General features: G+C 42.0%; 1 protein-coding gene across 4 annotated transcripts in view; it reads right to left on the reverse strand.

Annotated features, from left to right (window-relative positions):
- GMDS (GDP-mannose 4,6-dehydratase) overlaps window positions 1–15,376 on the reverse strand; it is a 433,675-nt gene extending 418,299 nt beyond the window's left edge. For 2 of the 4 annotated variants that reach the window (XM_064507106.1, XM_064507107.1), the window contains exon 1: window positions 14,835–15,376. In XM_064507106.1, coding sequence (XP_064363176.1) covers window positions 14,835–15,314 — 480 coding nt within the window. In that variant the 5' untranslated portion in view covers window positions 15,315–15,376. The remainder of the gene's footprint in view (window positions 1–14,834) is intronic. The other 2 variants (XM_026114911.2, XM_026114912.2) reach the window with 2 other exon arrangements.
- Between the last annotated feature and the right edge of the window lie 1,093 nt (window positions 15,377–16,469).

Consider the following 16,469-nt stretch of genomic DNA (forward strand, 5'->3'; position numbering starts at 1 on the left):
TTCATATTCAAGTATTATCATTTGTAAAAACCCTGTGTATATGTGAGGTTTATTTTTTAAAATATCAACAAGCTCAGATATAGAGATAGGGAGAAAGGAAACCGCATCAGTACCATACTACTTCTACTAGTCATGTTTCAACAACACTTCCAAAGAGTTTACAAGCAAGTTTAACATCGATTTGTCTGCTTTATAAATGTAGGAGCCACACAAAAAATTGCTCAGTTCTGGAGAAACTGAACTGAGTAACTGGTGTCAGAACACAAGGTAACTATGTTCTGGAGCATTACTGAATTAATCCAGTACTACCTGAAAGAGGCAATGCACCAATCCTTAACTACTTTAAATAAGGCTTAAAGTGATGGAGAGAAGACTGAGTTTTCCAGTTCACCCTATAAGGTGTTTCACCAAGCTGTCTGAAGAGTCACCTAGTCTCACCTAAATTATTCCAGATATTTGTGTAACATACAGAATTCATTCTCTTGTTTCCTAACACCACTACATAAACCAGAACCAAGAGGAAGCAACACAGAATCTTGTAACAGGAATTCTGGTTTTTACATGCTTCTATCAGAATGGATGACTGAGCACAATATCATTGATACATACCCAGCAACAGTTGAGGAAAATCCATGCTATTCTGTTAGTTTTTCCTTGCTAATGTTAGAACTGTGAGGAAAAGCCTATATGCTTCTACTTCAGTTAAACCCAGTATTCCCCAGAAGATGTCTAACTCCCGGCAGCTGAAAGGCAGTGGCAGACCTGTAAAAAGTAAAGAGATCAGTATTTTTCTAGGAAGCCGGCACTGGAAACATCAGATCAAATGAGGCTACCCATTATCACAGGCAAGCCAGTTTCTCTATTTTCCCATACCACAAAGCTACACTTTTAAAATTAAAAGTAAGGAAGACTTTTGACATATGGAATTTTATGACTAAAAAACCTCAAAAAGAAAAAAAAAATCAAAAGGTCTTTCTACAAAGATTAATCCTGGAATTAATGCAATTCATTTGAAAACTTACCGAGTGTTGTCTTGTTAGAGTTATTATATACGAACACCTGTAAGGACCCAGCTATTAATAGTACCAGTGAAACTTGTACAAAAACAAAGAAGTGCTACTTGTGGCACTATGATTAGGGCTGTGTCAGCAGTTCGGTTTTCATGACTTTAACACCCAGCTGTAAAAACTGCTTTCAGTTAGAATCAAGCATATTACGCCTGCGTCTATAGGGAACAGCATTTCTGTTTTCACTGGGTAAAACACAAGAGTCAACTATATTTTAATACATAATCTCTGAATAGTAAGATCCAAAATTTGCAAGTCATTTTTGGACATAATCACTGCCAAACAGGACTAAATCTTATGAGACAGTTTGGCAAATATTGCAAGACAGAAACTTGGTAGAGAGCAAGATATTCTGAGAAACAAGAATGTGTGATTTCTATTTTGGCATATGTCCTTCAAGAATTAGAGGTATACCAAAGAAACTGTGCTGATACACAATTCACAGCTATAGATCTTTGCAACTTGGCCACCAAGTGCTTAAACACTGAATGGCATTAACAGATTGTGTTTGATAAGATATCATTTAAAGTTCAAGCAAGGAACGATTAAGTCCTATGCACATATGAAATTAATAGTACCACTTAAACTGATTCTGAACCCATGCCTGCCTCATACAAGCACAAAAAATTGCAGCATTTCAATCAAACATGTGTCAGGGATATCCTGCTAAAGAGATCCTGCAATAAAAAAGAGCATTTTTTTTTTTTTAATAAAAGGCACAAAGTCAAACTCAAAAGAGAATGCAACTGGAATCCAAAACAACTTTTTTCTAGTATATTTGGTACACTAGACATATTGCAAGGATGCAAGGATTCAGGGGTTTAGTTTATTTAGCTATGAACTTCATTATGACAAAAACTACATACAAGCTTAGATGGCTAGCAGCTTGACTACCTCAGTATGGAAAGATGGTAATGCGTCTCAATTATAATATTTAGCAACATAAGGTAATTAAACAGTGCATTTTAATTGCCTCCCTCTATTCTAATATATAAACATGTACTAGAGCTATGTTTTTCGACCACAAACATAATGCCAACGGAGTACAGTCTTATTGTGAAGATAGAAGCAGTACAATTGTTTCTCTCCTTGCCTTTCCTATATTTTTTCCTGATTCCCCATTAAAATGAAGCCTCTTCATTAAGATAATCAAAGGAACACATGGAACTAGAAAGACTTAATGGCAGTGCACCTGGAAAATTCTATAGATGTATAAGCCTTTCCCAGCTCAGTCCTTCTTTCACAGCTTCCAACAAACATGCCACCGGGAAAGCTGCACACATACACCCATACACTAAATGTTAAACTAAAAGAAAAAGTTATCTGAACTGTTACAGTAATCTTTAATCCTCTTAATAAGGTTTAAAAAAAGACTCAGAGATTACTAGGCAATGCCATTCCAAAAAGCTCAGATTCTTTTTTGGTGAAAGCAATTAAAAATAAATAAATAAAAATATCTTCAAAACACACACCCCCACTGAAATTCAAGAACTGCTCAGGATTAAGCTGGTGATACTATTTTGCTCAGCATATTGAATTGCTCATAAGATTTCAGACCTTCATTAAGAACATGGGCTTGTACCTCCTCCAAAATAATCTCTTTAATTGATTTTTGGCCACCCTTTCCCTACCATCCAGGGCTATAAACTGGCTCTATCTTGTCCTTCAACACACACACAGAGGCCATACAGCAAGTGCCAACATTTGTAAGTAATTATAGAGACATTTTATGAGGGCAATATGGATAGCCTTTAGCTTGCACTGAAATGCCAATCTCAGTAAACCAATAGGCAAAAGTGCTTCAACTCTCCAGGGAGTTTGGAAGCAAGAACACTACATTTCTGCCTGCAAGTGTGGTTTAATGTCAAAGTCATAGTACATACATGACAGAGCAATATTAGACACATGATTGAGGCCAAGCAAGATGGAAATCAAACAGACCAGTCAGTTCCTCAAGAAGAAACACTAAGGAGTTGGGGGTAGAGAGAAGGTGAGTAGTCACTTTCTAGCTGCACTGATAACCATAAAGTGAGATCACTCAGGAAGCAGTTGGTAATCCAGAAGCACTGTTCTTTGGATCAGTTCCAAAGGAAAAGTCTCACAGGAGCAATACCTGTAAAAGCCTTTAGTCTCCTTTTTTCTTTTTAATTTTATATGTACACATTTACTGTACAAAGAATCTCTTTTTACTAGAAGAACCAAAAGCCTCATGAAATCTAATTCTGTCACTTTTGATTACCACAGAGTGCTTCATAAATACCTCCATCTATTTTATTCAGGCAGCTTACAAAATGAAGTGCTACTAAGTGTAACACATAAGCTTAGCATCATCAGGCAGTCACCCTAAGCACCTTTCACAGTCAGCAAAGCAAACATTCATATAGCCAATACAGCGACAGTGCCAGTCTTCTTATCCTGGGCAGACACATGCATTTGATCAGATTAACTGCACTGTGAAATTCAACTAGATGATTCCAGCTCACTAGAATAGCTGCCTACACAACTAGCTGAGGTTTAGACACAGTTGGACAAGAAAGTTCCCACACCAGAAAACAGAATCCATTACCAGTAACATGAGCTCTTAAAAAGGAAACAAAACAGCTTCAATAAATAAGTTTGCCATCACATTCTGAAGTCACAAAGTATTTCTGATAGAAACAGAAGACCCATTAACTCAATCTGCTTAAACAGTGTCAAAAGTAGGTGGTATGCACCCACCACAAGTACCAATTGTAAAGTTGTATATTTCAAATGCATGTGTGCTCTCCCATGTTTCCTGCTTTATACACCTTCAAGCTAACGGAAAATTTTATTTATCAGCAATAATTTAAACCACCCTTTTACAGCTTATTCAATTAAAATTAAAAAACAAAAAGCATTTTTGCTTAGGGAATTCTAGTGTTAATGTTCTGGTTGTTTTCAATTTGCTGAGTCTGTGTTACATTTCACTTTAATTGATCAAGATGACAGACGTGATAAAAGCAGATAGAGCTTTGTGTGACAGCTGAATTGCATTATAAAAAGTTAGCAGATTATTTCCTCAACTAAGAGTTGCTTCCCAATTAAAAAAGATTTCTCATACTCTAAGTAAAAGAAACAGTGTAATAATTTTAATATTAATTTCAAAGTAACAGCAGCATAATAATGTTTCCACAGTGATGTTTTCTATACCATAGCTGAATAGTGAGCTAGCATAATTGCAACAGTACACAAATATTACTAACAGAAATGCAGTTAGTGCCCTTTTAGAGGCACAATCACTATTAAGATTTCTATTTCATCCTTGAATAATGGAAACCTCACAAATTACTACAAATTTCCCCTTCTTATTGTAAACTCAAATTTTAAAACGCAGCAAGAGGCCTGAAATGATTGCATTATATGATCAAATATAGAAAACTGCAGTAAGAACATAAGAACAAACTTCCACTTAATGCATACCAAATTGTTCTTTGGATTAAAAAAAAAAAAAAAAAAATCAGGATTTACAAGGCAAAAAACAAACAAACAAAAACAACAAAAACAACCCCACTGCTATCGTGAGTTTTCAATCTGGTATCAGCAGTGAGTGTAACTGTTTCCCTAAAATGGACTGGCAAAGGCATATGTCATAGTTTAACTCTTGGTCTTTAGAAGTTCCTTGCCTTTTTATCTTCAACAATAACTATACAACTGCACTCTAACTTCAAAAATGAAAGCCTGCAAATCTACAACCACAGAGCCTCTGCCACTGTTCAGAAGTCTCCCAGCATTATGAAACCACTATTCTTGTGTTCATTTTTGCTGCAAACATTAGCAGAAAAACACACACACACACACACACACACACACAAGTAATGTGCAAGTAATAAAGAGGATGTCAAGTTCTGCCACAACAGACTGGCCAATGGGTTCAGCAGAATAACAAGCTTAACCAGGAACAGCCAACCCAGCAGCAGCAAAAAGGCTTCTGGGCTGTCTTCCAAAGTGTTCCCACAAAACACAGATACCTCCCAAAGCTACTGATGTGGACACACTATCTAGAATAGTGAAAAGTATAGTATTTTGTAGGTAAGTTTGAAGAATTCTATATCCTTTTCATATCATACATCCTGTAGGACTTTAATTTCAGAGGCAAACAGTGTGCTAAATTTTGGAATACAGATTAGGCGGGAATATGCTGATAGACTACTACTGCATAATCATGAAAAAGTTCTATTGATATGAAAGCCACAATTATTCACTTGTGCAAAACCCAGAAGACTTAACCAGAAACTTCGGCATTTCATTAACAAGCCTGCTGCTTATTGGTGGTTATGCTTTCAAAGAGCTCAGTCAATAAAAAAGAAGGCAGGACACCAAACAGCAGCCAAAGATAGGATGGCTATTCTTTATCTTTCTAGAGAAGAAACGGCAATCAAGAGAAAGGTACAGGTTACCACCAGCATCACTGATTAAGCCAGCTGCTGGTAACACACCCAAAGAGATCCTGCAAGCATGAAGCAGAAATGTAAAAAAGACACCAATACAGCATGCCTGCAATTTGGCAAGTAGCAGCCAGTTAGATGTTGTGTCCCGTTTCCAAAAACGGCACAATCTGCACCAACAGAAGCAAACAAATAGAAAGTACAGTAGCAAGCAGAAGGGACTGCAAAAATACCAAACTCTAAGTGTAGAAATCAGGAACAGTGTATGTAAAGGAGCAGTCAAAAGTATGCCCTGCCTGGCTTGGGTTTTTTTTTTTTTTTTTTTTTCCCTTGTAGACTGTTTTTCACACCCTGGGAAAGGCTTGTTTCTCATCATGAAATGGTAAATATGCTCAAGCTACTTCTGGCATTGGTTCAGATGTTACGGAGTCCAAGTAAGAGAATCTTCTACCATTTTCAAGTTGTTAAGCTTCCAGAGTGGTCTAGTGGCAAACTACTTCAAAAGCACCAAAAAAGATACAGAACTGACAGTCTTAGTCACATGCTTCAGCACTACCCCAGAAGAAGCAGCTTTAGAGACTGCATGTATTGTGTACATCACATACAAGAGAATATCTCCTCAGAAACTGGAAGAGGGAAGGAAAAAAAAGCCAAGAGGCATATATTTAACAGTTGTGCAGGTGGCAAGATACGCAGCAGAGACACAGTATCTTCTCATTACAGCAAAAGCACTTGACCCCTTCAACATAGCAAACTTTTTCCCCTCTGCATTACATTTCGCTGTAGGCAGCAGAAATGCTCCTCTAGTAGGAATTTTCAGGTAGCAATAAATAGGCCAAATGACAGCTAAACATAAAGCCCTACAGAAACCTCTCTCATTAAAGTTGACTATTTTCTACTATATTTAACAGTCAGACTTTTCCAAAGCAAGCATACTTTCTTCCTATTAGTTCCAAGGTGTTGAAGTATGCAGACTGCAGCACAATAAGCAGGTTTATCTACTTGAAAACTCTTGCAAAAAGTCAAGACATACAGCACTCCACACCCAAGGTAACTGCATTCTTGTACCTGATGTAACTATTGAATCACTGTATTTATCTGAGCAACAATAAAAAGGTGTTGCAATAATGTCAACTTCTAATTCACCAATTCAACTGCATGATGTTGAACTACAAGCTATTCCTACTGAATACAATAAAAGTGTTTCAGCATAAAATATCAAATGCTGTTCAATGAAAGCTATCACTGAACTAATCCCCATGAGATCAAACTCTTCATTTACTGTCAGATGATGTTTTGGAGTTACAAAGCAAAAGTCATCTTTCCCATTCTCTTTTTTTTTTTTGACATGACTTTAACAAGAAAAGAAACTCCTGAAGAAGGAAGGTTCCATTTGGTGTACTATTGTGTGTGCATTTGTGCATACACAAAAAGAAGAAATACTGGGACATTAACTTTGCATGAGGAAGCCAAATTGCTTAGATTTGCATGTGAAAAGCATAGGTCTACAACAGACAAGACTGTTGACATCAACTTCTTTGGCAGGCTTTAAGAAAAGGTTAATTATGGATTTTATATTGTGAAGACTTTGCACGCACCCTTCGAATGGAACAATAAGGTATTATGATTTTTTAAAATAATGGTTAGAGAAAAGACAGGAGAAAATTCCACTCTTCTGCCTCACCTTCTTAAAGCTTTGCTTAATTGAAAGTTTGGAGCATAACTGCATCCCCCCAGTTGGTATATATGACCGAAAGGAATTCCTTTACTGAGGTCCTGAAAAAGTAATCAGCAAATTTATATGAAAGAAGCAGGAGGTGAGAAACAGATTACGGGAAGAAGAAGAAAAAAAAAAAAAACCCAAAACTTTTTTGCTCATTTAGCTAAAAAGCAACCAAAGAACTAAGAAGAGATTTAGAGAGAGCATGCACACAAGAGAGGAAATTAGACACCCACCTTGCTGCTGACTTGCTCTTGTGCCATTGTCCACCTCTTGGTTCAAGAAAAACAAGCTTTCTAAAACAAATACAAGCCTGGTGCTGCAACAGCATAGGAGAAACAGAGGTAACAAGTTCGTAAGGACTGATATTTAATCAGGATTCAAGAGTCTAAAGAAGCTTGGATAAAGTTAATAAAAACTGTCAAGGGACAGAGAAACTATTTCCTGCCTTAGCACTGAGATTTTATGTCACAGAAAAAGGTAAAGGGTGGATAAGTGTAAAGAAACTCAGCGCTCCACAGAGAAATAAGGCTTGGGCAGGAGGAAGCACCACTAGGATGAACACCAGTATAACGACTCCACTGAAAAACCTTTCCTGCAGCTCCCCTGGATTAGGCAAATCACACAGAGTTAAACACCACTGAGGTGTCTAAGAAACCAATTCCCTTGTGCAGAAAACTCAACAGCCAGAGAATCTGGAAGAGACAACCAGAAGGGAAACACCACCAAGGCTAAGTGGGGAAAGGACAGTCACAGGAAAGACGTGAATTCTCCCTTCAATTTGGATTGGCTGTAGGTACATAGAAAAGAAGATGCTTCAACTCTTTAAAATCTTAAGAAATGGAGAAATACAAGTTCTTTCTACACCAATAGGCACCAGCCTTCATTAAAACACAAACAAGACTAAGCAAGCAGCACGCTGCTGGCAATGGGACACTTTGCTCTCCTTGTGAGTACATGAGCTTCACGAGTTCTGTTCCAGGAAATGAAAAATGCTATTTCATCTACTCTCACAGCAGGTACACACCATGGCATACAGGATTATATAAATCACTTGCTTCACTATTTTTTTTTTAAAACATGTCCTGTACATACTCTCTTTAAGCACACAAAGCAGCTGATTGCTTATACTGGTCCTAGATGCACACCTATTAGTTGTGCACATTACCAGGATTTCCTTCTCCAATAAGCAAGAGAATAAGCTTTTCTAGCAGTCACGAATACAGACCAAAGCTATATAAGGATTAAAAAAAAAAAAAAGATGTTAAAACATCCAGACATGCATGAACTAATCCTGTATCAGCAATACTTTCTACCATGAATATGTTCTAGCTCACTTATGCTGGAACGGCACCATTAACTGCATTATTTTGAAAGGTAACAGGCTCCTCGGAGTAGACAAGACCACCAGTATCTATTCTGCACTTGCAGTTCTCGGAGAAGTTAAGTGCCCTGCCAGTCTGCACATACTGTTTTAGAATATGAAACACAGCTAGAAGGGGATAAAATGTAGGATCATTTGTTTGCAGATTCCTTTAGATGAACAGGTCAAGGCACTAGCTAAATGAGACCATCTCCTAATCATCCTTCTCCCTTCAAAGGGGTGGCCAAGACAAAAGAGAAATTCAGGCATTTTCCTCAAAATAGAATTTGTGCTTTCAAATACATTCTAGTCTCCTACTCTAGTATTATACTCTAGTATCAAGAGTTTTGGATGAAACTTCATAGTAACATTTCTTTATACCCTATAAAATGGATTACCTGGAACTATATATTTGAGGCAAACTGGGGTTTCATGCCAGAGCTGCTATTCATTTGCTGTATTGCTTTCAACAAGTCATTTATACCATCTTCCTGTCACAGACTGTGGGTATACAGTCTCGCGTACTATGGAGGTTTCAAGATGTTCCTGTGTCTCAGCAACTTCAAACTAAGTTAAGACATTCAACACCTCTTAAAGTCTTACCTGAGAGAACTCCCAACTGCTTAAACAGAGACAGCAGTTGAAATGAGTACCAAGTTTCAACCAGAGGAAGTTTGTTTTAATGAAAAGGTGCTGTTGCTTACACCTAGCTATAGGCCATTTCAGTGAAAACAATCCTCCTATTTCCATATAAAAAACCCCAACCCTTTGGATTTTATCCTTTGCCTGGCAAACCAATACACTCTTTCTGCTACAACAGGCTATCATGTTTTTTCACATTTGCCTCCCAGGTATACACACGCTGCCAGATGATAAAGATTCCGACCTCACCATTTAATCACAATACTTAAAGAAATGTACAACTTTTTTTAAAAAAAGTTTAGCTGTTTCCTTTACCACGGCTCTCCAAGAAACAGTTCCTTTAACCACATATAATATCAAAGAGTTTTATAGGCATGCTCTATATTAGCAACTGATTACATTGTATATGAAGCAATTAGTCTTTATATATATATATATTTTTATCATCATCACTGGTAGTTTGCCTCACATCATCCATCTTGCTTAGCAGAAAAAAAAAAGTAAACAGTTGATTTAACTTCCAATACTACAGAGACAAAGGCAGACCCTATATTCTACCTACATCAACCACTTAAAATATTTTTGCATCATTTACACATGTACACTCACTTTCCAATTATATTTACATTACCTTAAGACAACAACACCAGAACAGTTTCAACCAAACCCTAAGTTTTTCAAATTACAGTTAAATTTGACAGAATTGCAGGCAGCTGAATGGAAACTAGAGCTGCTACTGTAAGAGCTCTTTTCTTAAAGGCAGAAACATGACTGCTCTCATCATCTATAATTTATGATAGTCTCCAGCCATGTATTTGCATGTGACTTCTACTGTTTTTGCTTCATTCAAAGCTTAGCTTTACAAGTGCCCTCTGAGTGATTTTTTTGTAGACCCGCTGGTCTACAAATGCTATCTTACTGTCTCTCCAAGGAACAGGGGACAGCATCAGACACAAGACAGATATTATTCATGGCTCATAATCCAGTGACTGAAGAAGTGGAAAAAGCAGAAACATCAACATATAATCTAGTAGTTTGACTCAGCCAAACTGATTATTTCTCCCACAGATCAAACATCTAAATACTCTTAGAAGCATCACCATACAGAAGGATAACTAGACTGACTGCAGCGTAATCAGAGTTTCTGCAGTTATTTAAATGCAACTCTAAGACATTTAGTGACAGTGCCTGGAAAACAAAAGTGTCAAAAAGCACTGACTTAGTAGTTTCCCAAAACATAAGACAAGACAGGGCATGAAGATCCACATATCCAGAAGTAAATTTGTACCTTGTACCAGTATTTCATTCAAAAATCCTATTTTTACAGAGTAATCCTTCAAGGTATCAAAGTTTGAAATATTCAGCACTTCTATTTCGCACTGTGAAGACATCCTCCAATACAAGAGTCATATTTTTGTTTCATAAATAAAAGTATTTTCATTACATACCTACAGCAGGCATATGTTTCATCTGAAATATTTTTCCTTAAGCAAGCAGAAGTGCTATGCGTTACTCAGAAGCTACCTACTACTGGACCAATACCTATGTGACACTTAAGAAGTGATTTATCCATCCAGTCAGAGTGACTGCCTCACTCCAGTATTCATTTCAGCAAAACAGTTAAGTGTAGTTTGCCCCATTGCTGTAGTGTGAGAAGGGAGATAAAGGAAATCTCAATACTTCCACAGGACTGTACACCACCACCAGCTACACGCTTAGTGTCTCTTATCAGGACTGCAAGCTGTAGAATGATAGTGATTTCACTCTAACCCCATTGGCAAATGCAAAGTTAGTAGTGATTCATTTAGCTACTACGATTTCATAGAGAACTCCAGCCCTCGTGAACAGAATTCCTTTTGAATCCAACCATACAAGTATGGAAGTTCTTTCTCTTTGTGGCTTCACCATCCGTTTTGCAAACTCCTTTTGTTATTTGGCCAAATGTCACAAAATCACCTTCCCATTGGTAATGGATTCACTCACCCGGAGCCTTCCATTTTCAGTGTCTTGCATCTAGAGCAAAATCAAGTCACAGAAGCTGATCTTGATAACCCTTACAGGGGCATGGTCCAAGCTTCTACTCATTCATTATACAGAAGAAATTGTGCAGATATCCCATCCTCCTCTTCTGGCATCCTCCGAAGTCTATTTAGTCCCATCAGAGGTCCATAAACCAAAAGACAGAGCTAAACAATATCTCCAGGTGACATTTTAGTTAAAAGCTGAACCAGGGGACAATTTCTCTATTGTTAAAATATATCCCTAACTACAACTCAGCTTTTTCTCCATCGTAACAGGAACAAAATCCCATCTTTAGTCAGTAGAAAAGATGGGCGATGGAGAAGTTCACAACTATAAGAAAGTTCTGAAAACAAAATGAGGTATCCAATTCCAACACTGAGATGAGGTATCACTCTTGCTGATATCAACTCTACTCAGGAAGCGTTACCACAATCCAAGCAGCTCCTTGTTCAGCCTAGAAGTACTCTAAACACAAAAGCACAACTCTGTTTGCTTAGAACTGCCACAGTCCAGTTAGCTCAGTATTTATCTCCCACCTACCCTTGTTCCAGGAGCAAGGTGCTTTGGGGCCTAGTTCATTAGACTGTCTCAGAGTACACTGGTCACACACAAACAAAAGCAAGTTCCTTACACAATGCAACAGTGGCAACTCATTTTTAAAAGAGGTTTGCCGCAGGAGAAAGGGCCCAGTTTAACTAAGATTACTGCCTACTCTGTTCTATGTCCTCCTCAGTCTTAAGGGGTCATTATAAAGTAACAGTGTAACACAAAAGATCCTGGTAATTAAAGTTCTAGTTCCCACTCCTGCATATTTGTACATTTTACAGATGACACTTAAATTAAAAATCAGATATCACTAGGACTTTCTCCTGTGAGGTGGGACATGCTAGTTTGCTCATTCTCAGACACGGAAGAAATAGAATCCAGGTCTCCCATCTCTGGGCGGGGCCTCTCTAAATAAAAAGAGGAACATTACGTAAAAATAAAGAAGTAGAGTGAAAGAGCGACAAGGAACAAACACTACAGTGATTTTCTTTTAAAATTCATCTAAGAGGAGAACAGAGACCAGGATTCCCAGTTATAGATCTCAGAATGATGGAGGACTACAGGACTCAGAGAGGCTACTCCCAACCTAAAACTTTTGTCCTGAGCAAAGAGTTAGCAAAGTCTTGCCATTAAGGTACCTAGCCTCACCGTGTAACTTCTAGATATCTCAGGCCTTTTCCAAGTCTGGTCCCCTGCACACTCCGACACTAAACAGTATGCCTGAGAAAAGTTAAATTAAGATGGAAAAGCTGTGCTGAAAATATTAAAAAGACAGAACACTGTACTGAAAGAATCGGAGCATTATAGCTAGAGGCCTCTAACTTACTATCTTCAAAGAAAAGGAACATACTTCTGTCAACGGACCGGAAGACTGTTCACAGAGCATGAAAGTAGTCCTTGGGAAAGCTCTGGCTATGCTCTTGCTAAAAATAAACACCAAAAAAAAAAAGTTAGTATATATGCATTACCATTTTTCCCTCCTTTCCAGACACAGTTATATCACCTTGTCAAACAGTCACTTGGAAGGGATTCTCAACCTGGTAATGGCAGATGGCTGCTAACACGTCAGAAGACAGCACACTGAAAAGTGTTAAGAACACACGTGCCACATGAAAACAGACAAAATGGGAGAAAATAAGAACAGGAGATGAATACTCAAAGTGTAGCCCAGGGTTTTTTTTGATTGTAAATGAAAACTGCTGTGACAGTACACTGCCTCTGAATTTATTCCCTCCTAAAAGGTCAGGTGACTCTTCTGTTATAAGAAAAATCATTGAGAAACAGTTTCTTAGAGTAATATGCTTGTTTTTACATGTACGCTTCCGAAATGCCCACTGCCTCCAAAACAATCCAAAGCAGTATCTCAAAAATGGAGCTGCAAACATACCGGTACAAGTTACAGCTGAAGAGGAAGAAGTTCTTCCAAGTACAAAGCTGTCACTGATTAAATGCAAATCACAAAGGAAACAAACCGTCCCACTTAGATTATAAAAAGAATATTAATCCTTACTATCCAGTGTTACCTACTTAACAGGTTATGCCAATCACAAAAAGATCTGCACACTATACAAGCAGAAGTCACACAGCGCATTCTAAGAGACAGGTGGACAGCAAGGTAGCTTTTCCTGGCAATAGGCAACATCTACATCGCAAAGGAAGGCGCTGCTGTAACATGATTGAGCAGGTCTGGGACAGCTTTAATTTAGCACCCATTTGCCACTTGATAGCAAAGACATGACAGCACAGACCTCTGCACAGACAAACAATCCAACCAAATATCCAAGTATCCAAGATGTCCATTGGAAGTGTAGCAGCAAAAGCTGTAAGTGGTGTACATCAGCACTCCCGGAGGTCCTACTTTAAAACTCACCACAGGCGCATCCTTTTTCACAGTGCAGAGGTAGCTCCAAAGGAAACACTGATTTTTCTGTTCATGCCACCTTTCTCCTGCTCAAAGCACCAGGACTCTGCAATAACATCATTCTCCCTATGAGTACAGGGAGAAAGGACTTAAGACTGCACAGCAACACGAATGCACAAAAAGCAGCCTCAGGAGAGACTTGTGCCATCCATTCAGGTCTGGGTATAGAACAGCAAGTCTGCAGAAAATGCACGGCTGTCCAGTAAGTCAAAAAGATAGATGACACAGAGCCCCTGAGTGATAAGTCTGCTAATTCCAAACCTGCCTGTAGGCTGCCTCGTACCATTACATTGGTGCCTCCACCTCTTCAGTCCATCAGGATGAACAGCTAGCACATCAGTTCACCACAGTATCTTTTACATGTGCAGCTCCTTTTGTACTGAAGATCACTTTGTGCCTTGTTTCAGTCCAGGCTAAGCTGATTTCTTAAGAATTCCAGGTAAAGCTACTATAAAATAGTCCAAATTCAAGATTAAAAAAAAAGAAAACAACAATAATGCACCCCTCATACACGTAGCCTAGTGAAAACCATTACTAAATTCCAGGTAAACAAGGAGCATCCACACGCAGGTGAGGCCAGAGAAGCCTTTTACCTGAAGGCGATCTGTCCATCCCTTAAGCAGCCCGGGAGCTTTCAGAGAGAGCTTCTGCACACCAGCTGCGCGGGCGCAACTGGGACAGGAAGGGGACAGGCGTCGGGCACCAGAGCACGAGCGGCGACCTCGTTACAACGCGGTTTCGGCACCTGGCGGGGCCGCCGCGGCACAGGGCGCGTGTTCGCGCCCAGGGCCGGGAACGCATCCGCAGCGAGCGAGCCTCCCCCTCCCCGAGGGGCGCCGCGCAGCGCCTGCGGACCGCCGGTAGCGGCAGCCGGGTCGCAGGCACTCCACCGCCGCCGCCCTCAGCGCGCCCGGCCCCGGCCCCTCCCGCAGCCGCCCTGCCGTGCCGAGGCACCTGCCCGCCCGCCGCGGCCGGCGACCGTTAGGGCTCGGCCTGCCTCAGTTCGCGCCGCCCAACGGCCCCTCGCGGGTGGGGGGAGGGCCGCCCCGGCTCCCCACGCACACGCACGCCGCAGGCAGGGGAAATGTTGCCCCGCAGCCGCCCGGCGCCCCCCGGGAAAGCTGCGGGAGGGAGGGAGCCCCCCTACCTGGCCGGTGATGCCGGTGATGAGAGCCACCTTCCTGCCGCTCATTTCCCCGCCGTCGTCCCCCGAAGCCGCGGCGTAGGCACACGCGTCCGCCGCCGGCTGTGCCATGCGTCCGGCAGGCAGGGCGGCGGCCGCAGGAGCGGCCCAGGTGCGGAGATAGCCCGGGGCGGAGCCGCGGTCAGCGCCACCGCCCGGGGGCAGGGTCGCGGCGTGGGAGGCGGGCACCGAGAGGAGGGAGCCTAGTGCCGGGAGCACGGCTCCCGCATGGGCAGCGCGCACCTGGGCGTGGGGCGGGCTGGCTACCTGCGCAGCGCCGGCCGCGGCGGCATGTCCGCGCCGCGCCGCCTCACGGCGGCCGCAGGTGCAGCCCCGCCGCTGCCGCCTCCCCCGGCGGCCGCGGCCCAGCCCCCACGCGCGCAGCGGGGGATCCCGGGCTCGCGCTCCTCTTCCTCCCTCCCTTCGCCGGCTCGGCCCCGCCATCCAATCAGCACGCGCGTCGCTTCCTTAAAGGGACAGGGGACGCCACCAGCATCCCGGCAGCGCCGGCGTGCCGAGGAGGAAGGCGGGCGCGGTGATTGGCTGGGAGTGGGGGGGCGTGGCCCAGGCGGGCCGCCGCCGCCGCCGCAGAAGAGCGGCTCCCCCCACTTCCTGACCGCGTGTCGGGGAGGCGGCGGCGGCACCACGTGAGCGGAGGAGAGCGGCCCCCGCGGCGCCCACAGCGACCCCCGCCGCGGGGAGGAGCGCGCGGCAGCGCCCGGGCCGCCCGGCTGGCACCCGTGACCCCCCGCGCCGCGGTTTCATCTTTTCTGCTCCAATTCGCGCCTGGGGCGCTGCGGCCCGGAGGGCTCGGCCCCGGCCCGGCGCAGCCCTCGGCGCCCTGTGTCGCCGGCTCTCCTCTGCCTCGCGCGATGGAGCTTGTTCACCTTTCCCATCCGCATCCCACTTGGGCAGTTCAGCTTAATCAAATACCTCGCGGGTCTGGCAACTCCTTTTACCCAGGGAGCCCAAATACTGCTGCACACAGAGAGACACCCAGCTGCCAGGGGCTTACAGAACTGGTCTTCATAACTTTTCCTTCTTGTGGAAGTACTCATTTACAAATGGCCCAAAGGCTTCTGGAGGAGAGGTTTGTAATAGGCATTTCTTTTTCCTGAGGAGACACTGAATCACTGCCCTCCTCTTTCATTGAGGCATTATGTTTCTGCATCTAAAAAAAGTAATGAACAAGAAAAAAAAGAGGGCCTGCTGATACATTACTGTTAATCCCTGTGAGGCTGTCACTCCAGAATTTCCTCATTATGCGACTGGCTGATAGGAGCTCTGCTTATGCAGACAGCTGAGTGCTTGCTTATTATTGTCCTTTTATTACTATTATGGCTTACTAAAGTTCATGCTCAAAAATGACACAGTCATTGAGAGCTGATAATACATTAAATAGAAGATGCACAATAGTCTGAGAGTACACAGCCTCTCAAGTGGAACAGTACTCTGAAAACCCTAACGCTTTTTTGCGTGTTGCCCCACATGCTTGCATTTAAAATCTCATCGTTGCAGTCTCAGGTTAGTAGTAGCCTGGCATAGAATGGCAGAAGTGTATTGCTTGATATGGCTACTCAGTTGCACAAGTTCATACCG

The sequence above is a fragment of the Dromaius novaehollandiae genome, chromosome 2 (genome assembly GCF_036370855.1).
Source record: "Dromaius novaehollandiae isolate bDroNov1 chromosome 2, bDroNov1.hap1, whole genome shotgun sequence".
Taxonomy (NCBI): domain Eukaryota; kingdom Metazoa; phylum Chordata; class Aves; order Casuariiformes; family Dromaiidae; genus Dromaius; species Dromaius novaehollandiae.